This window comes from Lagenorhynchus albirostris, chromosome 1 (assembly GCF_949774975.1).
Source record: "Lagenorhynchus albirostris chromosome 1, mLagAlb1.1, whole genome shotgun sequence".
NCBI lineage: Eukaryota > Metazoa > Chordata > Mammalia > Artiodactyla > Delphinidae > Lagenorhynchus > Lagenorhynchus albirostris.
Window position 1 is genome coordinate 32,841 of NC_083095.1, and position 27,206 is coordinate 60,046.

Here is a 27,206-nt window from a genome sequence, read left to right on the forward strand (position 1 = left end):
ACATTTGAAACTGGATTCCAAGTGGACCTAGAAAATGAAATGTGAGGACAGCGAATGTCTCTACATTCAGTAACATCTAAGGCAACAAATCAAACATCACACGAGGACGCTGCTGATTTCCAATTATAGTTCCCGCTTCTTCTTTGTCCAATGATTCCAGAAAAGATACTAAATGACCTAAACCCTCTGGTCCCAATGTTGCTGAAGCTCACACCTCAGTCTGAGCTTATCCCCTCAAGAGTTTATAAGGTAAAACACAGAGACCATCAGAAGGACCTGTCCACAAGGTCCCCAAGAAGCCACCACCATCAGCCCTTCTCCCTCCCATCACGATGGTCAGGCCCTCTTGATGTGACCATCACTGGTAACCTGCAGAGCAAGATGACTGAAATCTCTCCACTTCATTTCCCATCACCCACTGGGCATCTCTAATAGATATTCCCTCAAGCATTATCATATGATCCAGTCTCCAGACACAATTTCCTCCAATTTGCTCCACAAAGGAAAAATAACTTTTTTTAGTGCTGGTGAACTAACACATTTTTCCTAGGGTAAAAGGGACCCTAACAACACATCCCCATCCACTGAAACATAAAGACACCTGTTATATATCCTTCTATGTTAACATGAATTTGGATGGATCTCCTCTAATCCACCATCTCAAGAAGGGCAGGTCAGATGCTGGGGCATCTGTACAAATGCAGGCCCTTCTTCCACCTGCTGAGTAATGGGCCCACCTGGTTCGAGGTTTTAGATGCCATCCCTTCCGCTCCCCTATCCCACAGCGTATCAGCTCAATTTTCAGGGCCTGACAACAGGGTCCAGACTTGTCCACTGATTCTTGCCCATATCACTGTGGTTGGCTCTCCTATTATCAACATTCAAGCAGGCAGATTCTTTAGTATTTAATTTACTCTGCAAATATTATTGGAAAACCTAGAAGAAGTATAGTACTCTGTTCATGAAATAGTATGGAGTAAATATCTTCTCACAGACGGCAGGCTCGACATCAGTCAGTGTACAGGTGAAATCACTGGGCTGAGGAAGAGCTGACCTGCCCCAGACCCACAGGTGTGACCTCTCAGGGCAGGAGTGGAGCCAGGGCTACATGTACCGTGTGTCAGTCAGAGATGGGGACTCACATTGGTCTGCCTGGTTCCCAGGAGAAGTAACATCACTGATGACACTGAGGTCAACATCCAGCACCCCTGGCAACCCCACTATAAATTTCAGACATACCATTACCATCGTGATCCCGAATTTGCATCCTTGCAGACTGAAATGCAGATGGTGAGGCCACATCCTCAGTGCCCACAGTGAGATGGGATGGAGCTGTGTTCTGCTCTCCAGCACCATTTACTTATATGACCTCAGGCACAGTCCCAGGACTCAGTGACCCAGGGACTCTGGAGAGCTGCTCTCAGGTGGAATTTTCAAGGGAACCTGCTTCCTGAGGTGAGGACTTTCTTCTGACCATGACACCCACATACTCTGCAAGCCATTTACTGTGAAAGTTTACTTCCAAGAATCATGCATGTTCTCTCATCCAGTGCAGTGGGAACTGTGATTCCTGAGATCCAATGTCACTGGCTGTGACAGGGAGAGTAAAAATGAACACTTCTAGAAGGAGTGAGTCTGTGCACTGTAACCAGGTCACCTGCCCAACATGTTGGAGTCCTGAGGAGCTTCCAGGAGCTGTCTGTTCTTAGACCTTGCTAGCCCTGGGGATTCCCCAACGTCCACATGCAAGGAATGAGCCCTGAAGCTAACAGTGTTCCTGTAGACACTCAGCTGTGCACTGTAAACAGGCAGGTCAGGCTTCAGACCATGTCAGCAGTGCTGGGATCCATGAGCATCTCAGCAAGAATGACTACCTTGTCCACAAAATACACGGTGTGTTTAGTTGTTAAGAGTAAATCCACCTACAGAGCAACTCTTGATAACATTTAAACTGTTTCAGGTGAGGAAATGTTCACCCAAGTTAAGGGAAACACGAAATCCGTTGTGAATTATGATAAACATTAAATTTTACCTAACTTTGTCTGAATTCAATATCATTATTACATGTATGGTTTGTCTCAAGTACTTGCGCATCCAGGATATAAACTTGAGATAAGGCAGAAAGGAAAAAACAAGAGTCTGTGTCTGACATCTTGGAGGACCCTGAACGTGTGATGGGTATTTATGTGAAATATATACATCCATTGGATTAAAGTCTATTCCCCAAATCTGCCGTTAATCCTTGAGCACAGCTGATTTCCTCACTAGCCCTTCAGCATCATTTCATTCCTGGACACAGAGTCCCCAGGCATAGGGAGGGGACCCCAGGTGGGGGCTGAGTTCCTTGAGGGCACAGTCAGCACCCTCCTCAGGTGGAGTCCCAGAGACTGGGACCTCCCTTCACTACTTTCTGCTTTTTATAAAAAGGTCCCTCCCTTATGCAAATATCCCCTTAGCCCACAAGGTAAAAACAAAGTACCTGTTCACTTAAATTCGGGTTTCTCCTCATGCTTGAAGAGAATTTCTGGGCTTCATGAATCCCATCTGCAAGAAGATGAATCCACTGTGGTTCTTCCTCTTCCTGGTGTCAGCTCCCAGAGGTGAGTTTCTCAGGGATTCAGACGTGAACACTTGGGGAAGCTGCATCTGAGCCCATGAGTCACCGTGGTTCTCTCTGTCCACAGGTGTCCTGTCGCAGGTGCAGCTGCAGGAGTCGGGACCCAGCCTGGTGAAGCCCTCACAGACCCTCTCCCTCACCTGCACTGTCTCTGGATTCTCATTAACCAGCTTTTATGTAGCCTGGGTCCGGCAGGCTCCAGGAAAGGGGCTGGAGTGGGTTGGGGGGATAAATACTGGTGGAAGCGCATATTATAACCCAACTCTTAAGTCCCGGCTCAGCATCACCACGGACACCTCCAAGAGCCAAGTCTACTTATCGCTGAGCAGCCTGACAACTGAGGACACAGCCGTGTATTACTGTGCGAAAGACACAGTGAGGGGAAGTCAGTGTGAGCCCAGACACAAACCTCCCTGCACGGAGGCCCGTTACCACCAGGGGTCGCACAGGACCCACCAAGTACAGGGCTGTGATCTGCAGCAGGTGCATATATGGGCTGGGAGGGAATTCTTGTTAGAACCTGTGCTTTCCTCTTCCTGCCCAGGAGCTCCACCAGAGACCCTGTTCTGTATCCTAATGTTTCATTGTTGTGGATTATGAACTGTCTAGAAAGTTTTGTGTGCATGTACATATTTGCTTAATTTTTATTTTTATTATAGTTGTGTATATATATATTCATATGCACAGACACATTTAATACTCAAGAATTAAGGTTGTTTTTCATTTCTTTATTTACCTTTTTCTCAAAGGAGCTCAGAACAACCCTGCGGCTCACCATAATGTTCAATTTCAGCCTGAAGTTCGTGAAACTTGTAAATATCCTGAGAGTGCACATGAGACTTTTAAACAGTATTAATTGTTGTTTTGCTTTTGTAGATGTGGAAGGAAGAGACACACCGTCCTGCTTTCAGGCAACCTGCACAAGCATTCTGAATTCTGCAGCAGGCAGTGTTATAGACTCTAACGCCAGAGCGCTCCAATACTGCACATGCAATTATCCTCGTTATTCACAGATTCAATATCTGCAAATTCACCTACTTCTGGTTTTTATGAGCACCACAAAATAAATACTGTCAATTTTGTGGTCATTCACGGACATTAAGAATGTGGCCGGTTGTTTGAATCAGGCAACACACATGCGCGCACACACACACACACACACACACACACATTCCCAGCTGAGGTCAGTCAAGGTGATGCTCTCTTTTCTTGTTTCAACTCCCATCCTGTAATTGAGCACTTTCTGGGGTCAAATTAGTGCCATGCTTTTCACAGTTCTGTGATTCTTGGCAATTGTTTAAAGTAGTCCCAGGCATAGGGCTGAGGAACAGTCTAGTGTCCCTACGCACAAATGGCTGTGAGTGGACTTAGGGAAAATATACATGAGACATCAGCTTCATTCAGGCATGATTACATGGCCATGGGCTGTGGGATTGATATTCATGTATCCAATATAAATCTCATGCAGAACATGTAGACAAAAGTCACTGCTGCATATGGGATGCAGTTTTGGAAACTTGGCCTTATTCCAAATACAGTACTTCAAGTGGGGGCTTATGGCCAAGAAGAGGGTGGGGTGGAGTGGACTGGAAATTATTCAGAGAAGAAATACAGGCTAAGGGAGACCTTAAGCTGTATTTACATAGACTCAAAAGGATTTTTGCCAAAGCCTGACCAGGGTGATCATATATCATGTGGGTGATAGGGGGTTTGAAGGATTTGATCAAATACTGCGGGTGATCAGAGTTCAAGGGTAGGGGATTCTCATTATTCTCACTTAGCAGGGCTCTTGACAAAACCTGGCCATGCACATATAAACACAGAAGCCCACAGGTCAAGACTAGTTGAGAAGAGAATTGCAAGGAGCCTCTTGGCTAAGGGGTGGTCAGGGGTCTTTGTCACACTTAAGAAGAGGAATAATGAACATAAAAGTAAAGCACGGATGCACACAGACACACAGAGAAAAGACCATCTGAGGACTCAGTGAGAAGATGTCCATCTGCAAGCAAAGGAGAAAGGCCTGAGAAGGACCCAAACCTGCTGACACCATGACCTTAGACTTCTTGCCTCCAGGCCTGAGAGGAATCCATTGCTGTTGTTTAATCCACCCAGTCTGTTATTCTGTAATGGCCACACTAGCCAACGAGTACACCTATAATATAGACGCAGATAGACATATATGGAAATGTAAGTATCGTATTGGAAAAGAAACATCACCCATTCTTCAGAGGTGACAGGAAGCGGTGTCCACCCTGGATCTCAGCCAGCACCCTCCTCCACAGCCCTAGAGAAGGACCAGCCGGGACCATCTTTATATGGAAACATGCTTCCACCTGCACATCACACCCAGGCTCAAGGGGAAAGCACAGCACCTGTGCTACTCAGAGTCAGGGTTCTCATCTTCACTGACATAACTCTCTTAGAGTCAGAGCATTGATCAAAATGAACATGAAAATCTTCTGGTCATTCCTCCTCTTGCGGGCATCCCTCAGCTGTGAGCATCTCCTGGGTCTGAGGGAGATGGAGTTATGGGATGACATCTGTGAAGTCGGTGTCTCCTTGATTCTCCTTCGCAGGCGTACTGTCCCAGGTGCTGCTGCAGGAATCGGGCCCAGGACTATTGAAGATCCTCTCCTTAACCGCTCAGTCTCTGGATTCTCCATCACAAACATTGCTGACTGCTGGGACTGGATCCCTCAGCCCCATGAGAAAGGGCTGGGGTGACTGGGGTGCTTTGGTTTTGGGAATAGCACAGCACACAGGCTGTCTCTCCAGAAATGACTCTCTCGCTTAGATCATACCTGCATCCTGTTCTACTGCGCAGTTTATTTTATGTGAAATATTCACCGTCACAGCTATTACCAATAGACACATATGTAGTTGGTAGGGAAAGTTTACAGTCAGGTGGATAATAACATGAATTTTCACAAGCTGCTGAAAACAGATCTATTCTCCTTTCTTCACCACAGCATCTTACGTGAGCACTAAAATGCAGGAAAGTCCCACAAGTTCTCCTTCCAGGAAGAGTCCTGCAGCCTCACTATGCAGGCCCACCTCCGTCCAGGAACCCCTGCAGGAGCGAACATAACCAGGGTGGAGACGCCCAGGCATCGACAGGAGGCCTCGCTGTGTCCTGATGTGTGCTCTCCAGCACATCACCTGCCAAGTCCAGGCTGCACTTTAGCTTCACATCTGTAAGATGCAGGTAAACCGACACCTACATCACATGCTTGGTGTGCATATGTAGAAACAAAATAATAAAAGAGGCCCTGAGTGTTGGGGTCCAGGGTAGGCCACCCCTAAATATGCCTCCAAGTGATGTAAGACAGAGCCCACTACAGGGACACTCTGAATTTCCTCCAAGTCACCCTGAAACGAGAAATAAACCTCCCATGTGAAAGGTGCTCTTCCCTATTTAGGTGTGGAAGTGAAACGGTCCTTCACCTCATGCTCTCCACCTGACTTTCCTCTGTAGAAAAAATTTAGCCAAAGAATAAGTTTAATCTGAGAAGTGAGCAAATGCAGAAAGAAAGGAAAACTCTCCAATAAGACTAAATAGTAATAGTTTTGTCATTAAGCAAATAAAGGACTTTTAGTTTCTCCTCAAGGGCTATAGATAATATTCTTGCCCATGTCTCATGAGCCGTCTTATAGATACTGAACCTCCCACCAGGAGGAAGAAGTTAACTCCATGATGACGAGACTGTAGCCATGACATAAGCTGCCACAATTCCAAGAACTGGCCTCAAAGAAACGGGAACAAACCGACCCTGGACCTGAAGATTAACTCTCCCTAAAACAATCAAGAGGAGGCTGATCAGACCACCACATGACCAACTGCAAGATGACTGTCACAGCTGACTCTGCCGTTTCTGCCCGTAGCCCCTCCTTCCGCCTATAAAAGCCCTTTCCCACAGATGCTCAGTGCGGGGTGGCCTTTGGAGAGAAGTCTGTCCCCCACCCCCGGGTGCAGGCAGCCAAAATAAAGCAAACTTTCCTTTCACCAACTTTGCCTCTTTATTGGCCTTTCAGGACCGAGCAGCCGGACCCTGCTTTCCTTTGCAGAGGGATATCTTATCACCAGGGATGGGAATTCAGGCCTGGAATTCTCTATGAACAAACCTTGCTCCTTCTTTAATGACTACGCCAGCCCATACCCTGCTTAGGTTCTTCACTAATTGAGCACCAAAAGCATACATTGCCTCCTTCTACCAATTCCTCACAAATATTGCATCTTTGTCTAAAAATGTAAAGTGCTGCCTGCTTTGGTCACTTCTGGGCCCATTTCTATGGCCCATCTATGCCCATGGTTAAATTTTTTTTTTCTCTTGTTAATCTGTCTTTGTCAATATTTTATCAGCCCAGCCTCAGGAACTCAAGAGGGGCAGAGGAGGAGATTTCCCTCCTGACAAATCCAAGTAATCTTCTCTTCAGCCTCACGCTGTACAACTTCTTAGGATCCTCAGTCCTCACGGCTACTGTCACTCTGCTGACATCACCTTGCCAGGTGTGTTTTTCTGGCATCTCTTTTCTGCATTTCCATCTCACCATTCGATATTTCTTCCAAATCGGTGTGACATTTCAGTGTCCATTGTCTGGTGTACACAGTTTATTAGTCATTCCCTATGAAAGGACCTCTTGGTCTTTTCCAAATTGTGGCAAATATGAATAATGCTAAGTGAGCATCGTGTGCAGGGTTTTCTCTGGACTAAAGTCTTACTGTCTTTCTCATACGTACAAAGGAGCACTACTGCTGAAACATAGATAACAGTATGTTTAGTTTTGCAAGAAGCCCCCAAAATGTCTCCCAAGGTGCACCCCCTTCTGCAACCCCACCAGCTGTGAATGGACTCCCTGTTGCTTCACATCCTGCAGGTGTTTAAGGTTCTCAGAGTCCTGATCTGATCCACTCTTGTAAGTTTTCAGGGATATGTCCTTGTTTGGAATGCCACTTCCCTGTGACATATGTTCTCCCACAGCCTTATTTGCAAGCTCTTTGTCTTTTTGGTCAGGTGTCTGTTAAGGATTTTAGCCCACTTTTTAATCCTTTGGTTTCTTTCTTATTGTTCAGTTTAAGGCTTCTTGGTACATATTAGATAACAATCAGATATACTAGATATGCCTTTTGCAAATATTTTCTTCCAATCTCTAGCTTACCTCTGGGTAAATTTCAAATGTGTTTTTTATGCTTCTCAAATATTACTTGTTGTGTTTCTATTACAATGAAAAGTGAAGTTAAACTTTCACTTCCTAAGCCATGGGAACTTCATGTGGGAACATGCCACAGTACACTCAAAGTCTCTCTCTGATACCACAAGGATGGAATGGATAAACAGAGGGGGGACTTCTTCAGAGATGCTCTTCTGGAAAAAGAGAAATGTACCAACGTACCCTCCTTCCTGTGTTGCTGGTGAGAACTGTGCTGCATGTCCACAGAGACACAGATCCTTGATGACAGAGTGAGATTTCATCAGTTAAAATGACCGTTTGCTAACAATAAATTTTACCTGTGATGGATCTCAGTTTATGAATGATTGTAACTTGAATGATTCAATGGATTTAGCAATGGTTGAAAACAAAATCAATACCTTGAATTATTATTATTAATTTCAATTTATGTTGCCCCAGAGAAGAGTTAGACAATTACAATTTCAGTAACACATTTCCAAAATTTTTACTTATACCTCTTAATACTTAGACAACATGTCGTTTCATAATAAATGTTTCACCTACATCCCTCACATTTGAAACTGGATTCCAAGTGGACCTAGAAAATGAAATATGAGGACAGCGAATGTCTCTACATTTAGTAACGTCTAAGGCAACAAATCAAACATCACACGAGGACGCTGCTGATTTCCAATTATAGTTCCCGCTTCTTCTTTGTCCAATGATTCCAGAAAAGCTACTAAATGACCTAAACCCTCTGGTCCCAATGTTGCTGAAGCTCACACCTCATTCTGAGCTTATCCCCTCAAGAGTTTATAAGGTAAAACACAGAGACCATCAGAAGGACCTAACCACAAGGTCCCCAAGAGGCCAACACCATCAGCCATTCTCCCTCCCATCACGATGGTCAGGCCCTCTTGATGTGACCATCACTGGTAACCTGCAGAGCAAGATGACTGAAATCTCCCCACTTCATTTCCCATCACCCACTGGGCATCTCTAATAGATATTCCCTCAAGCATTATCATATGATCCAGTCTCCAGACACAATTTCCTCCAATTTGCTCCACAAAGGAAAAATAACTTTTTTTAGTGCTGGTGAACTAACACATTTTTCCTAGGGTAAAAGGGACCCTAACAACACATCCCCATCCACTGAAACAAAAGACACCTGCTATATATCCTTCTATGTTAACATGAATTTGGATGGATCTCCTCTAATCCACCATCTCAAGAAGGGCAGGTCAGATGCTGGGGCATCTGTACAAATGCAGGCCCTTCTTCCACCTGCTGAGTAATGGGCCCACCTGATTCAAGGTTTTAGATGCCATCGCTTCCGCTCCCCTATCCCACAGCATATCAGCTCAATTTTCAGGTCCTGACAACAGGGTCCAGACTTGTCCTCTGATTCTTGCCCATATCACTGTGGTTGGCTCTCCTATTATCGACATTCAAGCAGGCAGATTCTTTAGTATTTAATTTACTCTGCAAATATTATTGGAAAAGCTAGAAGAAGTATCGTACTGTATTCATGAAAGAGTATGGAGTAAATATCTTCTCACAGAAAGCAGGCTCGACATCAGTCAGTGTACAGGTGAAATCACTGGGCTGAGGAAGAGCTGACCTGCCCCAGACCCACAGGTGTGACCTCTCAGGGCAGGAGTGGAGCCAGGGCTACATGTACAGGGTGTCAGTCAGAGATGGGGACTCACATTGGTCTTTCTGGTTCCCAGGAGAAGTAACATCACTGATGACACTCATGTCAACATTCAGCACCCCTGGCAACACTACTATAAATTTCAGACATACCATTACCATCGTGATCCCCAGTTTACATCCTTGCAGACTGAAATGCAGATGGTGAGGCCACATCCTCAGTGCCCACAGTGAGATGGGATGGATCTGTGCTCTGCTCTCCAGCACCATTTACTTATATGACCTCAGGCACAGTCCCAGGACTCAGTGACCCAGGGTCTCGGGAAAGCTCTCAGGTGAACTTTCCAAAAGAACCTGCTTCCTGAAGTGGGGGCTTTCCTCTGACCACGACACCCACATACTCTGCAAGCCATTCACTGTGAAGGTTTACTTCCAAGAATCATGCATGTTCTCTCATCCAGTGCAGTGGGAACTGTGTTCCCTGAGCTCCAATGTCACTGGCTGTGACAGGGAGAGTAAAAATGAACACTTCTAGAAGGAGTGAGTCTGTGCACTGTGACCAGGTCACCTGCCCAGCAGGTTGGAGTCCTGAGGAGCTTCCAGGAGCTGTCTGTTCTTAGACCTTGCTAGCCCTGGGGATTCCCCAACGTCCACATGCAAGGAAGGGGCCCTGAAGCTAACAGCGTTCCTGCAGACACTCAGTTGTGCACAGGAAACAGACAGCTCAGGCTACAGGCCATGTCAGCAGTGCTGGGATCCATGACCATCTCAGCAAGAATGAGTACCTTGTCCACAAAATACACTGTGTGTATAGTTGTTAAGAGTAAATCCACCTCCAGAGCAACTCTTGATAATATTTAAACTGTTTCAGGTGAAGAAATGTTCACCCAAATTAAGGGAAACACGAAATCCGTTGTGAATTATGATAAACATTAAATTTTACCTGACTCTGTCTGAATTCAATGTCGTTATTACATGTATGGTTTCTCTCAAATACTTGCCCATCCAGCTAATAAACAGGAGGTAATGCAGAAAAGGAAAAACAAGAGTCTGTGTCTGACATCTTGGAGGACCCTGAATGTGTGATGGGTATTTATGTGAAATATATACATCCATGGGATTAAAGTCTATTCCCCAAATCTGCCGTTAATCCTTTAGCACAACTGATTTCCTCACTAGCCCTTCAGCATCATTTCATTCCTGGACACAGAGTCCCCAGGCATAGGGAGGGGACCCCAGGTGGGGGCTGAGTTCTCTGAGGGCACAGTCAGCATCCTCCTCAGTTGGAGCCCCAGAGACTGGGATCTCCCTTCACTACTTTCTGCTTTTTATAAAAGGTCCCTCCCTTATGCAAATATCCCCTTAGCCCACAAGGTAAAAACAAAGTACCTGTTCACTTAAATTCGGGTTTCTCCTCATGCTTGAAGAGAATTTCTGGGCTTCAGGAATCTCATCTGCAAGAAGATGAATCCACTGTGGTTCTTCCTCTTCCTGGTGTCAGCTCCCAGAGGTGAGTGTCTCAGGGATTCAGACGTGAACACGTGGGGAAGCTGCATCTGAGCCCATGAGTCACCGTGGTTCTCTCTGTCCACAGGTGTCCTGTCGCAGGTGCAGCTGCAGGAGTCGGGACCCAGCCTGGTGAAGCCCTCACAGACCCTCTCCCTCACCTGCACTGTCTCTGGATTCTCATTAACCAATTATGATGTACACTTGGTCCGCCAGGCTCCAGGAAAGGGGCTGGAGTGGATTGGTGTGACCTGGGATGGTGGAAGCATAGGCTATAACCCAACTCTTAAGTCCCGGCTCAGCATAACCAGGGACACCTCCAAGAGCCAAGTCTACTTATCGTTGAGCAGCCTGACAACTGAGGACACAGCCGTGTATTACTGTGCGAAAGACACAGTGAGGGGAAGTCAGTGTGAGCCCAGACACAAACCTCCCTGCACGGAGGCACGTAACCACCAGGGGACGCACAGGACCCAACAAGTACAGGGCTGAGGCCTGCGGCAGGTGCGGATAGGGTTGAGAGGGAATTCTTGGTAGAACCTGTGCTTTCCTCTTCCTGCCCAGCACCTCTACTAGAGACCCTGTTCTGTATCCTAATGTTTCATTGTTGTGGATTATGAAGTGTCTAGAAAATTTTGTGTGCATGTACATATTTGCTTAATTTTTATTTTTATTATAGTTGTGTATATATATCCATACGCACAGACACATATAATACTCAAGAATTAAGGCTGTTTTTCATTTCTTCATTTACCTTTTTCTCAAAGGAGCTCAGAACAACCCTGCTGATCTCCATAATTTTCAATTTGAGCCTAAAGTTCGTGAAACTTGTAAATATCCTGAGAGCGCACATGAGATTTTTAAACAGTATTAATTGTTCTTTTGCTTTTGTAGATGTGGAAGGAAAAGACACCCCGTCCTGCTTTCGGGCAACCTGCACAAGCATTCTGAATTCTGCAGCAGGCAGTGTTATAGACTCTAATGCCAGAGTGCTCCAATACTGCACATGCAATTATCCTCGTTACTCACAGATTCCATAACTGCAAGTTCACCTACTTCTAGCTTTTATGAGCACCCCAAAATAAATACTGTCATTTTGTGGTCATTTATGGACATTTACAATGCAGCTGCTTGTTTGAATCACGCAACACACATGTGCGCGTGCACGCGCACACACACACACACACACACACGCACACGCACACGCACACATTTCCAGCTGAGGTCAGTCAAGGTGTTGCTCTCTTTTATTGTTTCAACTCCCGTCATGCAATTGAGCACTTTCTGGGATCAAATTAGTGCCATGCTTTTCACATTTCTGTGATTCTTGGCGATTGTTTAAAGTAGTTCCAGGCATAGGGCTGAGGAACAGTCTAGTGTCCCTACGCACAAATGGCTGTGAGTGACTTAGGGAAAATGTACATGAGATATCAGCTTCATTCAGTCATGAATTATATGGCCATGGGTGGTGAAAATGATACTCATGTATCCAATATAAAGTTCATCCAAAACCTGAAGACAAAACTCGCTGCTGCATATGGGATGCAGCCTTGGAAACTTCACTTAATACAGCCTGGCAAGTGGGGGCTATTGGCCAAGAAGACGGTGGGGTGGAGTGGACTGGAAATTTTTAAGAGAAGAAATACAAGCTAAGGGGATTCTGGTTACATAGCCTCAAAAGCATTCTTGCTAAAGGGAGACCAGGGTGATCAGATACCGTTTGGGTGATAGGGGGTTTGATGGCTTTGATCAAATACTGCGGGTGATCAGAGCTCAAGGGCAAGGGATTCTCATTATTCTCACTTAGCAGGGCTCTTGACAAAACCTGGCCATGCACATATAAACACAGAAGCCCACAGGGCAAGACTACTTGAGAAGAGAATTACAAGGAGCCTCTTGGCAAAGAGGTGGTCAGGGGTCTTTGTCACACTTAAGAAGAGGAATAAAGAACAGACAAGTAAACCAGGGATGCACACAGACACACAGAGAAAAGACCATCCGAGGACTCAGTGAGAAGACATCCATCTGCAAGCAAAGGAGAAAGGCCTGAGAAGGACCCAAACCTGCTGACACTGTGACCTTAGACTTCTAACTTCCAGGCCTGAGAGGAATCCATTGCTGTTGTTTAATCCACCCAGTTATTCTGTAATGGTCACACTAGCCAACGAGTACACCTATAATATAGACGCAGATAGACATATATGGAAATGTTAAGTACCGCATTGGAAAAGAAACATCACCCATTCTTCAGAGGTGACATGAAGCTGTGTCCACCCTGGATCTCAGCCAGCACCCTCCTCCAGAACGCTAGAGAAGGACCAGCCGGGATCATCTTTATATGGAATCATGCTTCCCACCTGCACATCACACCCAGGCTCAAGGGGAAAGCACAGCACCTGTGCTACTCAGAGTCACGGTTCTCATCGTCACTGACATAACTTTCTGAAAGTCAAAGCATTAATCAAAATGAACATGAAAATCTTTCTTCTCTTGCTTGCATCCCTCAGCTGTGAGCATCTCCTGGGTCTGAGGAAGGTGGAGTTACAGGGTGACATCTCTGAAGTGGGTGTCTCCTTGTTTCTACTACCCCAGGTGTCTTGTCGCAGGTGCTGGTGCAAGAATCGGGCCCAGGACTATTGAAGACCCTCTCCCTTACCAGCTCAGTCTCTGGATTCTCCATCACAAACAGTGCTGACTTCTGGGAATGGATCCCTCAGCCCACAGGGAATGGGCTGGGGTGACTGGGGTGCTTTGGGTCTCGGAATAGCACAGCACACAGGCTGTCTTACCAGAAATGACTCTCCACCTCCAGAGACACCTCACAAATTCAGTTTTCCCTGCAGCTCAGCTCCGTGATGACCTAGGACACAGCCCTGCGTTACGGTCCCAGGAGTTTCAGGGAGAAGTCAGGGTGAGTCTAGACACGACTCTCCCTGCAGGGGCCTCTCCAACCACCAGTGGGCGCGCAGGGTCATCAGGAAACAAGAGGACCCAATTCAGGGCAGATGCAGATGTCATGGAGTGATTTTCTCTTAAAGCTGTGGTTTCTTCCCTGGTTCACTGCCGCCCTTGCAGTCTCCATCCGTAATAATTCCAGGGAGAAACTTCCCTGGTGGCCCAGTGGGTGGTAAGACTCTGAGCTCCCAATGCAGGGGGCCCGCGTTCAATCCCTGGTAGAGTAAATAAATCCCACATGTATGTCACAACTAAGAGTTCGCGTGCCACAACTAAGAAACAATGATTCCAGGGAAATTTCTTGTCCCTAAACTTGAGACTTTTTTCATGGAGTCAGGCTTGTCTGTCTTTCCCCATCTATCTTTGGACGAGCCACACAGGAATATTTCTTCATGAGACCTTTATTTGAAGATTAGGTCACTACTTTGTGTTATTAGTTGTCAAGATTTTAATCGTTTAATGACAAATAATTTTTACTGTTGAACTTTACATCTCTTTTCCACCATCAGATGGATTTCCAATTACTCTCATCCTGACAATCTCTCCAGTCCTGTCTGATGCAATGCCTTTCACTTGAATAGAATGAGTCATGTTGATATTCGGAAATTGACGTCCATACAGCACTGCAGTCATTCTCTGCTCAGGGGACCTTTGGAAATGTCGGGACACAGGCTGGGCTGTAACATGTGGGCTGTGTTGCCTGCACCTTGTTATCTAGTGTGGAGATTGATAATAGAAATTTAGATAAAATAGAGAGATAGATAAAAGGGAACAGAAACAGGTATATCATCATCGTCTGGAAAATAACCATAAAAACTGACTACATAACCCTTTTTTAGGGAGTGGTAAAGGCTCGAAGCTGTAAGATGATACAAGCACCTGTATGAAGTTATTTGAATAAACATAAATATTCAAACAAATTTGGTAAATACTTTTCCAGCGCACTCCTCAATCCCATGGTGAGTGTCTGGTTTTCTCTCTAAGAAATCGACAAATATATTCCAATTGGCGGCCACTGGCATCCTTCCAGCAAGCGGATGAGGGCCTTTCACTCTACATCATCCCCAATCTTTGAATTGCTTATTAGTTTGCCTTTAACTGTTGTAATAAGTGAGTAGCAGTATCTCATCATGGTGTTATTTTATGTTTCCTTAATGAGGAATCTTTTTCAAACCTTTTATCTCTTCTTTGCGGAAGTATCTTCAGATCACTGGCACAGGGTTCATTATTTTCATTTTTTGTTACTGTTGTTGAGCTGTGAATTTGCTGTATATTCATGATACAAGTCCTTTATAAATATGATATTAGAAAGCACATTCTCCAAGTCTGTGCCTAATTCCCTTCTCAGTGAAGTTATTGTTACTCTTGCTGTTGTAGGTTTCAGGACAGAAATTTTAATGGATACAGAAAAATTACAAATTGATTTTACGAATGATGTTTGGGATATTATACCTAAAAATTCATCATGAAACTCAAGGACACTCTTTAAATTCTATCACATCTCTACGCCAGGCCTCGTTCTGGGATGGAGGGTTAAGTGCACCTTCTTGAAGGGAGCATGACCATGATGAGGTTCCTGAAGTTATTCCTTACGGGAGATTTATCCTACCTTCCCCATTAGATATATTTATTCCATCTCTTTATATAAGTATGAATCAAGATATTTGTTTCATATCTTGTATAAGGTTATATACTAAGGCATTTTCTTTGCTTCTGTAATTGTTACAGCTTGTCACCCATGAGGAGCTCTTTCAGATTGTCTCCTGTATCCCCTTTACGGGCACCCATCCATTGGTGTGAACACTTCCTTAATTTCTGGTGCCACAAGAATCTGCAGGATAAGCATGTGTATTCTCTTCTGTGGCCCTGGAATTAGCCAGGCCTCACATGAGTCGTGGATCCTTTTCTGGACAATAACATTAACAACCAGAAGAGTTGGTATTAGGACACTAATGCTGATGTCCTGTCCACTGGGGGCATTGCCTCTAGACCCTATCAGCTAAAAGACCTCGGAAATATATCTGTGTGCTCTACCCCACGTATACACACACACGTCTGCAACTATCTCTGTATCTCACCTTCTGACCTGTGTGAAGGTAAAAGTGAGATCATTCTTACATCTCTGATCCTAGTGCAACATCACTTGGGGAAATCCAGACTTTCCCCCTTGCTTGTCTGTTACTTTCCATCCAAAAGTGAGAAGCCTGGCTCCACCGATGCCATCCTGCTACTAATTGTTCAATTCCACATGCACAGTAGTAACAGAATTCTTAGCCTGACTCCTGATGGAAATACCGTTATCCACCAGACTCTAGTGCTTATGTGCAGTGGCTTAGAACTTAGCCATCAGACTCCACTCATTTCCAAAGTCACTTAGGTCAAAACATATTTTTCCACCTTCTTCAGAAATGCTAATTCATAGATTCACTATGATATTAGGTATCATCTATACAGTGTGCATCGTTCCATCCTTGAGTCTCTGACTTATAAGTGAAATTAATATTTATATTCAATAAGGTTCTCTATTTCTGCTATTACTTTATATATTTTGACAAGTTCATAGTGCAATGTTTCCACCACTGCAATTTCATAGAGAAGAATTTCGCTACCCTTAAATATTGCCCATGTTTCACATATCAAACATCTTCTCCCCAATTCCTGCTAAATGCTCATCTGCCTGCTTTATATATAGACTGAAGTTTTCCTAAATGTGATATAGGTTAAATTGAAAGTTTTCAGACCGAATTTTTAAATAACAATATGCACTTAGGATTCCCTCATGTCCTTTCGTGGTATAATAGTTTAATATTTAAATTGCTGAATACAATTCCACAGCATGGATACATCACACATTGTTTATGTACTAATTTGTGGAAGAACATATTTGTGGCTTCCATTTTTTCTCAGTTGTAAATGAAGAGACCACAATAATTCATGGGAAGTCTATGATAGAGATATAAGTTTCAAGTCAGTTATGTAAATTTTACGAGCATGACTTCTGGGGTCTTACATTAAGCTCTGTCTAGGTGTGTAAGTGACCGCAGAGGAAGGGCTCTGATGCAGAGACCACTCAGCTGACCCAGGCATTGTGCTGAAAGGATGTCAGAGCCCAAGCAATGTCCACACGAGGTGGACACAAGGCCCAGCCCTCAGACCCAGCTGAGCCCCCAGCCTACAGTCAGGGTCAACCTCCCTTACACGTGAGTGTGCATCAGAGGAGCAGGTCCTGTAGCTGAACTTGAACCTCTCACAGTGACCCTGCATCGGGCAGGGTGGGCTTCTCCTCCAGGCCCACCCTAAGCAGAGACAGTGAACAAAATAAAGAGCTGCTGTCAGTGTAAACTGTCAGGGGTTGTGGCAGTGTTTGTACGTCAGTCAACACCTGGAACATTCTTATTCATTTCCGTCTGCGATCCTATTGCATATGTGGTAAGTATATGGCACAGTGGGACTGGATGAGGGACAAAGGTCACACTGTGAGCAGAGATGCTATGAAACAGTGCAGATCCAAGTCCAGGGCCAAGGCTCTCCTCCCAAGGTTGCAGGAGGACATAACAGCTCAGGCAGGAATCCTGGGCTGTCCCAGGTAGGAAGACACAAATGTGTCGGTATAGAGGTAACACCATCTGACTCACACTTTAGCAGGACCACACTGACACTGGCGAGGTATTTAGGAGACGTTGGGACACTATTACACCCTAACCACACTCGACCTCAAGGCATCCATTTCTAGTTTAATCTTGTAGTAGTTTTTATTCCATTCAGCAGCCTATGACAGCATTAACAATCTTCGTCTTTGTTATTCTGTGAGCACTTGTCTCTCTCCAAGATTTAAATTTGTTGCTGTCTTCGTTCTATAGTTATCTGATATATTGGTGAGAGTTTGATAATGTGCAACTTGCCCCATTTTGAGGCTGTTTTAAGAACATTAAATAAGAAGCATTTTCTCAGCTTCTCATCTCTCTGCGTCTCCAAGACGAGTATCAGCTTTATTGTAACAACCAGAAACTGGAAAGAGTTCCAATATCACACATCAGCTTAATAAATAAGCCAATCATGCTATGATCATTCTTGAAATGCAACCTGTTATTAAAACCAGGATTCTTGATACACACAAAAACATGAGAGTATTCACAAATATTTGTGCTGACTAAAATAAGCCATAACAATAAATATATATATATATATTTTTTGTTTTGAACTTATGTTCACAGTTTTATAAATTCTAGAAAATGAAAAGTAACCTGAAGTAACAAGGGAAGATCAACGGTGATGTGGGGACAGGATGGAAGATAACAAGGGACAGGAAGGCAGAAACGCAGAAATTACTGAAAATAATGAGAGGAATTGATTTGTTCTCTCCTGATAATGCTGATGGCTCCGTCAGTATTCATCACAGTGTTCATTCTGAGTGTGTGCGCTTTGTTACATGTCAAGAACCTCATTAAAGTAATTACAAATGAAGGAATGCATGACATGGGAGGGAAGGAGTGAAGGGAAGATACTGAAACATAAGAGACTCTTGAAAATACTTCTCATCAACCCTGACCCCCTCCATATATTTTAGGTAAACACGAGAAGAGAGCAAAGTCATCATGACCTCATTACAGGAGGGGGATCTGCAAACCTCACCTGGAAACTCCAACTCTGTCCTCTAGTAGGTTCCAGGGAGCAGCCTGGCCCAGAGCTCAGGAGCAGATGCTGGATCTCACGCTCACCCTATGTTTCTCCTTGGACACTACACACACCCTCCATTCCTCTGGGTGTAGTTTACACCTCTAATATGAGGGTAACAATGACAGCTACATCACGGAATGTGAGTACATATGTAAGATGACATACAGGTCCTAAGGGATTACTCTGGAACAATCACACAATGAAAGTTATATTTCCCAGTTGCTACCAACACCACAAAATCCGAGACTCTCAAACCTGTTCTGAGACCCTGCCCTTTCTGAGGACATTCAACGACATAGCCTCTTATATACTAGAAGGTCATGCAAATAGGGTCCTTCCTCTGTTGATATAAAGCAGCCCCAGCCCTAATCCTGCACTCTGGGAGAGGAGCTCCAGCCCGGAATTCCCACGTGCTCCCATTTGGGGTTCAGGACAGAACACTCACCATGGACTTTGGGCTGAGCTGGGTTGTCCTTGTGGCTATTTTACAAGGTAATTTATGGAGAGCAAGAGACACTGAGGATGTGAGTGGATATGAGTGAGGGAATCAGTGGATGGGTGACAGTCTCCTGACCAGGATGTGTCTGTGTTTGCAGGTGTCCAGTGCGAGGTGCAGCTGGTGGAGTCTGGGGGAGGCTTGGTGCAGCCTGGGGGGTCTCTGCGACTTTCCTGTGCAGCCTCTGGATTCACCTTCAGTAGCTATGGCATGAGCTGGTTCCGCCAGGCTCCAGGGAAGGGGCTGGAGTGGATCTCAGCTATTAGTAGTAGTGGTGGTAACACAAACTATGCAGACTCTGTGAAGGGCCGATTCACCATCTCCAGAGACAACTCCAAGAACACGCTGTATCTGCAAATGAACAGCCTGAGATCTGAGGACACGGCCGTGTATTACTGTGCGAAAGATACACAGTGAGGGGAAGTCAGTGTGAGCCCAGACACAAACTTCCTTGCAGGGAGACAGGATGGGGGATGCAGGGGGCACTCAGGACTTACAACTGCTGTGTGTTTCAGCCCCAGGAGCAGGTGCAGATGGTAGTTAAGGGCTGCTTTCCTCTAAGGGTCTGGGGTTTCCTCTCCATATAGCAGTTTTCCCTGGGGAACCTCTCTGTACTCATCCATGGTTCTTCAGTTACACATTCAGTCTCTGAATTAGAAAGACTTTTCGAAATAGGGGAAACAATGTCATATATGAAAGGCAGAGACTTAAATTTATATGTTCAGGTTTTCCCTTGTCTAACTCTTTTCTAAATAGACCCGTTTCAATACTATCCCAGCGGATGTGTAAAGAGTTGAACATACTCTTCCTTCCTCATTATGGTATCTCAGCCCTGCCCTACTGTAGACCAGCTGTCCCTGCCAGGATGCTGCCTGTTGACTTGCTGCTAACCTCTTGCATGAGAAGCATAAGTGCGCTGAGCAGCCCCGGATCCTCAGGGGGTCGCTGGGAAAGATGCCAGTTAGAGGGACGTGGGTGGGGGTGTTTCTACATGTGCGCCTTGCTTCCAGGCCCAATAGAATCCCTGTACGCTTAGATCATACCTGCATCCTGTTCTATTGCACAGTTTATTTTATGTGAAATATTCACCGTCACAGCTATTACCAATAGACACATATGTAGTTGGTAGGGAAAGTTTACAGTCAGGTGGATAATAACATGAATTTTCACAAGCTGCTGAAAAGAGATCTATTCTCATTTCTTCTCCACAGCATCTTACGTGAGCACTAAAATGCAGGAAAGTCCCACAGCTTCTCATTCCACGAAGAGTCCTGCAGCCTCACTATGCAGGCCCTCCTCCGTCCAGGAACCCCCGCAGGAGCGAACATAACCAGGGTGGAGATGCCCAGGCCTCGACAGGAGGCCTCGCTGTGTCCTGATGTGTGCTCTCCAGCACATCACCTGCCAAGTCCAGGCTGCACTTTAGCTTCACAACTGTAGGATTCAAGTAAATCGTTACCTACATCACATGCTTGGTGTGCATATGTAGAAACAAAATAATAAAAGAGGCCCTGAGTGTTGGCGCCCAGGGTAGGCCACCCGAAAATATGCCTCAAAGTGACTTAAGACAGAGCCAGTGCAGAGGGACATGCTGACTTTCCTCTGTGTCACCATGAAGCAAGAAATAAACCTCCCATGTGAAAGGTGTTCTCCCCACATCTAGGCGTGGAAATGAAATTGTCCTTCACCTCACGCCTTCCACCTGCCTTTTTTCTGTGGAAAAACATTTAGCCAAAGAATAAGTTTAATCAGAGAAGCGAGCAAATGCAGAAAGAAAGGAAAACTGTCCAACAAGACTAAAAACTAATAGTTTAGTTATTAAGCAAATCATGGACCTTTAGTTCCTCCTCAAGGGCTATTGATAATATTCTTGTTCATGGCCCATGAGCCGTCTTATAGATACTGAAACTCCCACCAGGAGGAAGAAGTTAGCTGCATGATGACCAGACTGTAGCCATGACATAAGCTGCCACAATTGCAAGAACTGGCCTCAAAGAAATGAGAACAAACCGACCCTGGACCTGAAGAGTAACTCTACTTAAAACAATCAAGAGGAGGCTGATCAGACCACCACATGACCAACTGCAAGACGACTGTCACAGTTCACTCTGCCGTTTCTGCCCGTAGCCCCTCCTTCCGCCTATAAAAGCCCTTTCCCACAGATGCTCAGAGCGGGTGGACTTTGGAGAGAAGTCTGTCCCCCACCCCCGGGTGCAGGCAGCCAAAATAAAGCAAACTTTCCTTTCTACCAACTTTGCCTCTTTATTGGCTTTTCAGCACCGAGCAGCCAGACCCTGCTTTCCATTGCAGAGGGACACTCTTATCACCAGGAATGGGGAATTCAGGCCTGGAAGCTTCTATGAACAAACCTTGTTCTTTCTTTAATGCACTAGTCACCCCCAAATCCTGCTTAGGTTCTTCACTAATTGAGCACCCAAAGCGCACATTTCCTCCTTCTACCAGTTCCTCACAAATATTGCATCTTTGTCTAAATATATAAAAGCTGCCTGCTTTGGTCCCTTTTGGGTCCATTTCTATGGCACGTCCATGCCTATGGTTAAAATGGTTTTCTTTTCTCCTGTTAATCTGTCTTTGTTAGTTTTATTATCAGTCCAGCCTCAGGAACTCAAGAGGGGCAGAGGAGGGCATTTCCCTCCTGACAAGTCCAAGTTATCTTCTCTTCAGCCTCACACTGTAGAACCTCTTAGGAACCTCTGTCCTCAGGGGCCACTTTCACTCTGCTGACATCACCTTGCCAGGTGTGTTTTCCTGGCATCTCTTTTCTGCATTTCCGTCTCACCATTCAATATTTCTTCCAAATAGGTGTGATATTTCAGTGTCCATTGTCTGGACGTACACAGTTTATTAGTCATTCCCTATGAAAGGACCTCTTGGTCTTTTCCAAATTGTGGCAAATATGAATAAAGCTAAGTGAGCATCGTGTGCAGGGTTTTCTCTGGACTAAAGTCTTACTGTCTTTCACATACGTACAAAGGAGCACTATTGCTGAAACACAGATAAGAGTATGTTTAGTTTTGCAAGAAGCCCCCAAAATGTCTCCCAAGGTGCACCCTGTTCTGCATCCCCACCAGCTGTTTATGGACACCCTGCTGCTTCACATCCTGCAGGTGTTTAAGGTTCTCAGAGTCCTGATATGATCCACTCTTGTAAGTTTTCAGGGATGTGTCCTTGTTCTCATTGGCACTTCCCTGTGACATATGTTCTCCCACAGCCTTATTTGCGAACTCTTTGTCTTTTTGGTCAGGTGTCTGTTAAGGACTTTAGCCCATTTTTTAATCCTTTTGTTTCTTTCTTATGGTTGAGTTTAAGACTTCTTGGTACATATTAGATAACAATCAGATATACTAGACAAGGCTTTTGCAAATATTTTCTGCCAATCTCTAGATTGCATTTAGGTAAATTTTAAATATTTTTTTTTTGTTTCTCATATATTACTTGTTGTGTTTCTATTACAATGAAAAGTGAAGTCAAACTTTCACTTCCTAAGCCATGGGAACTTCATGTGGGAACATGCCACAGTACACTCAAGGCCTGTTTCAGATACCACAAGGATGGAATGGGAAAACAGAGGCAGGACTTATTCAGAGATGCTCCTCTGGAAAAGTAGAACTGTACTAACGTACCCTCCTTCCTGTGTTGCTGGTGAGAACTATGCTGCGTGTCCACAGAGACACAGATCCTTGATGTGAGAGTGAGATTTCATCAGTTAGAATGACGGTTTCCTAACAATAAATTTTACCTGTGATGGATCTCAGTTTATGAATGATTATAACTTGAATGATTCAATGGATTTAGAAATGGTTGAAAACAAAATCAATTCTTGAATTATTGTTATTAATTTTAATTTATGTTGCCCCAGAGAAGAGTTTGACAATTACAATTTCGGTAACACATTTCCATAATTATTACTTGTACCTCTTAAAATTTAGACAACATGCTGTTTCATAATAAATGTTTCATTACATCCCTCACATTTGAAACTGGATTCCAAGTGGACCTAGAAGATGAAATGTGAGGACAGCGAATGTCTCCACATTCAGTAACGTCTAAGGCAACAAATCTAACATCACACGAAGACGCTGCTGATTTCTAACTATAGTTCCCGCTTCTTCTTTGCCCAATGATTCCAGAAAAGATACTAAATGACCTAAACCCTCTGGTCCCAATGTTGCTGAAGCTCACACCTCATTCTGAGCTTATCCCCTCAAGATTTTATAAGGTAAAATACAGAGACCATCAGAAGGACCTGTCCACAATGTCCCCATGAAGCCACCACCATCAGCCTTTCTCCCTCCCATCACAATGGTCAGGCCCTCTTGCTGTGACCATCACTGGTAACCTGCAGAGCCAGATGACTGAAATCACCCCACTTCATTTCCCATCACCCACTGGACATCTCTCATAGATATTCCCTCAAGCATTATCATATAATCCGGTCTCAAGACATAATTTCCTCCAATTTTCTCCACAAAGGAAAAATAACGTTTTTTTAGTTCTGGTGACATAACACATTTTTCCTAGGGAAAAATAGACCCTAACAACAAATCCCGAACCACTGAAACATAAATTTCAGTGCTATATATCCTTCTATGTTATCTGCTATATATCCTTCTATGTTAACATGAATTTGGATGGATCTCCTCTAATCCACCAGCTCAAGAAGGGCAGGTCAGATGCTGGGGCATCTGTACAAATGCAGGCCCTTCTTCCACCTGGTGAATAATGGGCCCACCTGGTTCTAGGTTTTAGATGCCATCCCTTCCATTATCCTATCCCACAGCGTATCAGCTCAATATTCAGGTCCTGACAACAGGGTCCAGACTTGTCCTGTGATTCTTGCCCATATTACTTTGGTTAGCTCTCTTATTATCGACATTCAAGCAGGCAGATTCTTTAGTATATACTTTACTCTGCAAATATTATTGTAAAAACCTAGAAGAAGTATAGTACTCTGTTCATGTAATAGTATGGAGTAAATAACTTCTCACAGACAGCAGGCTCGACATCAGTCAGTGTACAGGTGAAATCACTGGGCTGTGGGAGAGCTGACCTGCCCCAGACCCACAGGTGTGACCTCTCAGGGCAGGAGTGGAACCAGGGCTACATGTACAGGGTGTCAGTCAGAGATGGGGACTCACATTGGTCTTTCTGGTTCCCAGGAGAAGTAACATCACTGATGACACTGAGGTCAACATCCAGCACCCCTGGCAACCCCACTATAAATTTCAGACATCCCATTACCATCGTGATCCCGAATTTGCATCCTTGCAGACTGAAATGCAGATGGTGAGGCCACATCCTCAGTGCCCACAGTGAGATGGGATGGAGCTGTGCTCTGTTCTCCGGCACCATTTACTTATATGACCTCAGGCACAGTCCCAGGACTCACTGACCCAGGGACTCGGGAGAGCTGCTCTCAGGTGGAATTTTCAAGGGAACCTGCTTCCTGAGGTGAGGAATTTCCTCTGACCATGACACCAACATACTCTGCAAGCCATTCACTGTGAAGGTTTACTTCTAAGAATCATGCATGTTCTCTCACCCAGTGCAGTGGGAACTGTGTTCACGGACTTCCAATGTCACTGGCTGTGACAGGGAGAGTTAGAAATGAACACTTCTAGAAGGAGTGAGTCTGTGCACTGTGACCAGGTCACCTGCCCAGCAGGTTGGAGTCCTGAGGAGCTTCCAGGAGTTGTCTGTTCTTAGACCTTGCTAGCCCTGGGGATTCCCCAACGTCCACATGTAAGGAAAAAGCCCTGAAGCTCACGGTGTTCCTGCAGACACTCAGTTGTGCACAGGAAACCGTCAGGTCAGGCTACAGGCCATGTCAGCAGTGCTGGGATCCATGACCATGTCAGCAAGAATGACTACCTTGTCCACAAAATACACGGTGTGTTTAGTTGTTAAGAGTAAATCCACATCCAGAGCAACTCTTGATAAAATTTAAACTGTTTCAGGTGAGGAAATGTTCACCCAAGTTAAGGGAAACACGAAATCCGTTGTGAATTATGATAAACATTAAATATTACCTGACTTTGTCTGAATTCAATGTCGTTATTACATGTATGATTTGTCTCAAGTACTTGTGCATCCAGGAAATAAACATGAGGTAATGCAGAAAAGAAAAAACAAGAGTCTGTGTCTGACATCTTGGAGGACCCTGAATGTGTGATGGGTATTTATGTGAAATATATACATCCATGGGATTAAAGTCTACTCCCCAAATCTGCCGTTAATCCTTGAGCACAGCTGATTTCCTGACTATCCCTTCAGCATCATTTCATTCCTGGACACAGAGTCCCCCAGGCATAGGGAGGGGACCCCAGGTGTGGCTGAGTTCTCTGAGGGCACAGTCAGCACCCTCCTCAGGTGGAGCCCCAGAGATTGGGACCTCCCTTCACTACCTTCTGCTTTTTATAAAAAGGTCCCTCCCTTATGCAAATATCCCCTTAGCCCACAAGGTAAAAACAAAGTACCTGTTCACTTAAATTCGGGTTTCTCCTCATGCTTGAAGAGAATTTCTGGGCTTCAGGAATCTCATCTGCAAGAAGATGAATCCACTGTGGTTCTTCCTCTTCCTGGTGTCAGCTCCCAGAGGTGAGTTTCTCAGGGATTCAGATGTGAACACTTGGGGAAGCTGCATCTGAGCCCATGAGTCACCGTGGTTCTCTCTGTCCACAGGTGTCCTGTCGCAGGTGCAGCTGCAGGAGTCGGGACCCAGCCTGGTGAAGCCCTCACAGACCCTCTCCCTCATCTGCACTGTCTCTGGAGTCTCATTAACCAATTATGATGTACACTGGCTCCGCCAGGCTCCAGGAAAGGGGCTGGAGTGGATTGGTGTGACCTGGGATGGTGGAAGCATAGGCTATAACCCAACTCTTAAGTCCCGGCTCAGCATCACCAGGGACACCTCCAAGAGTCAAGTCTACTTATCGTTGAGCAGCCTGACAACTGAGGACACAGCCCTGTATTACTGTGCGACAGACACAGTGAGGGGAAGTCAGTGTGAGCCCAGACACAAACCTCCCTGCACAGGGGCCCGTTACCACCAGGGGGAGCACAGGACCCACCAAGTACAGGGCTGAGGCCTGTGGCAGGTGCAGATAGGGGCTGGGAGGGAATTCTTGTTAGAACCTGTGCTTTCCTCTTCCTGCCCAGGAGCTCCACCAGAGACCCTGTTCTGTATCCTAATGTTTCATTATAGTTGTGTATAAATATACTCATATGTGCACACACATATAATACTAAAGAATTAAGGTTCTTTATCATTTCTTTATTTACCTTTTTCTCAAAGAAGCTCAGAACAACCCTGCTGCTCACCATAATGTTCAATTTCAGCCTGAAGTTCGTGAAACTTGTAAATATCCTGAGAGCGCACATGAGATTTTTAAACAGTTTGAATTGTTTTTTGGTTTTTGTACCTGTGGAAGAAAGAGGCACACCCTCCTGCTTTCAGGCAACCTGCACAAGCATTTTGAATTCTGCAGCAGGCAGTGTTATAGACTCTAACGCCAGAGTGCTCCAATACTGCACATGCAATTATCCTCGTTATTCACAGATTCAATATCTGCAAATTCACCTACTTCTAGCTTTTATGAGCACCCCAAAATAAATAGTGTCATTCACGGACATTTACAATGTGGTCGGTTGTTTGAATCACCCAACACACTCATACACACACAAACACACACACACACACACACACACACACATACACACACACATTCCCAGCTGAGGTCAGTCAAGGTGATGCTCTCTTTTCTTGTTTCAACTCCCGTCCTGTACTTGAGCACTTTCTGGGGTCAAATTAGTGCCATGGTTTTCACATTTCTGTGATTCTTGGCAATTGTTTAAAGTAGTCCCAGGCATAGGGCTGAGGAACAGTCTAGTGTCCCTACGCACAAATGGCTGTGAGTGGACTTAGGGAAAATATACATGAGACATTAGCTTCATTCAGGCATGCGTTATATGGCCATGGGTGGTGAAATGATACTCATGTCTCCAATATGCAGCTCACCCAAAACCTGAAGACAAAACTCGCTGCTGCATATGGGATGCAGCCTTGGAAACTTGCCTTAATTCCAAATAGAGCCTGGCAAGTGGGGGCTT

General features: G+C 44.9%; 1 protein-coding gene and 1 gene segment (V, D, J or C); both read left to right on the plus strand.

The window, feature by feature from the left end:
- Nucleotides 1-2,533: 2,533 nt before the first annotated feature.
- Nucleotides 2,534-11,084, plus strand: LOC132515016 (immunoglobulin heavy variable 4-59-like). The segment is given in 3 exon segments: nt 2,534-2,600; nt 2,685-3,076; nt 11,037-11,084. Coding segments are annotated over 3 exon segments (507 nt in total).
- Nucleotides 11,085-19,026: 7,942 nt separating this feature from the next.
- Nucleotides 19,027-26,182, plus strand: LOC132515054 (uncharacterized). The gene is given in 6 exon segments (XM_060140951.1): nt 19,027-19,072; nt 19,177-19,478; nt 19,481-19,603; nt 20,288-20,295; nt 25,612-25,694; nt 25,779-26,182. Coding segments are annotated over 6 exon segments (966 nt in total).
- Nucleotides 26,183-27,206: the final 1,024 nt, after the last annotated feature.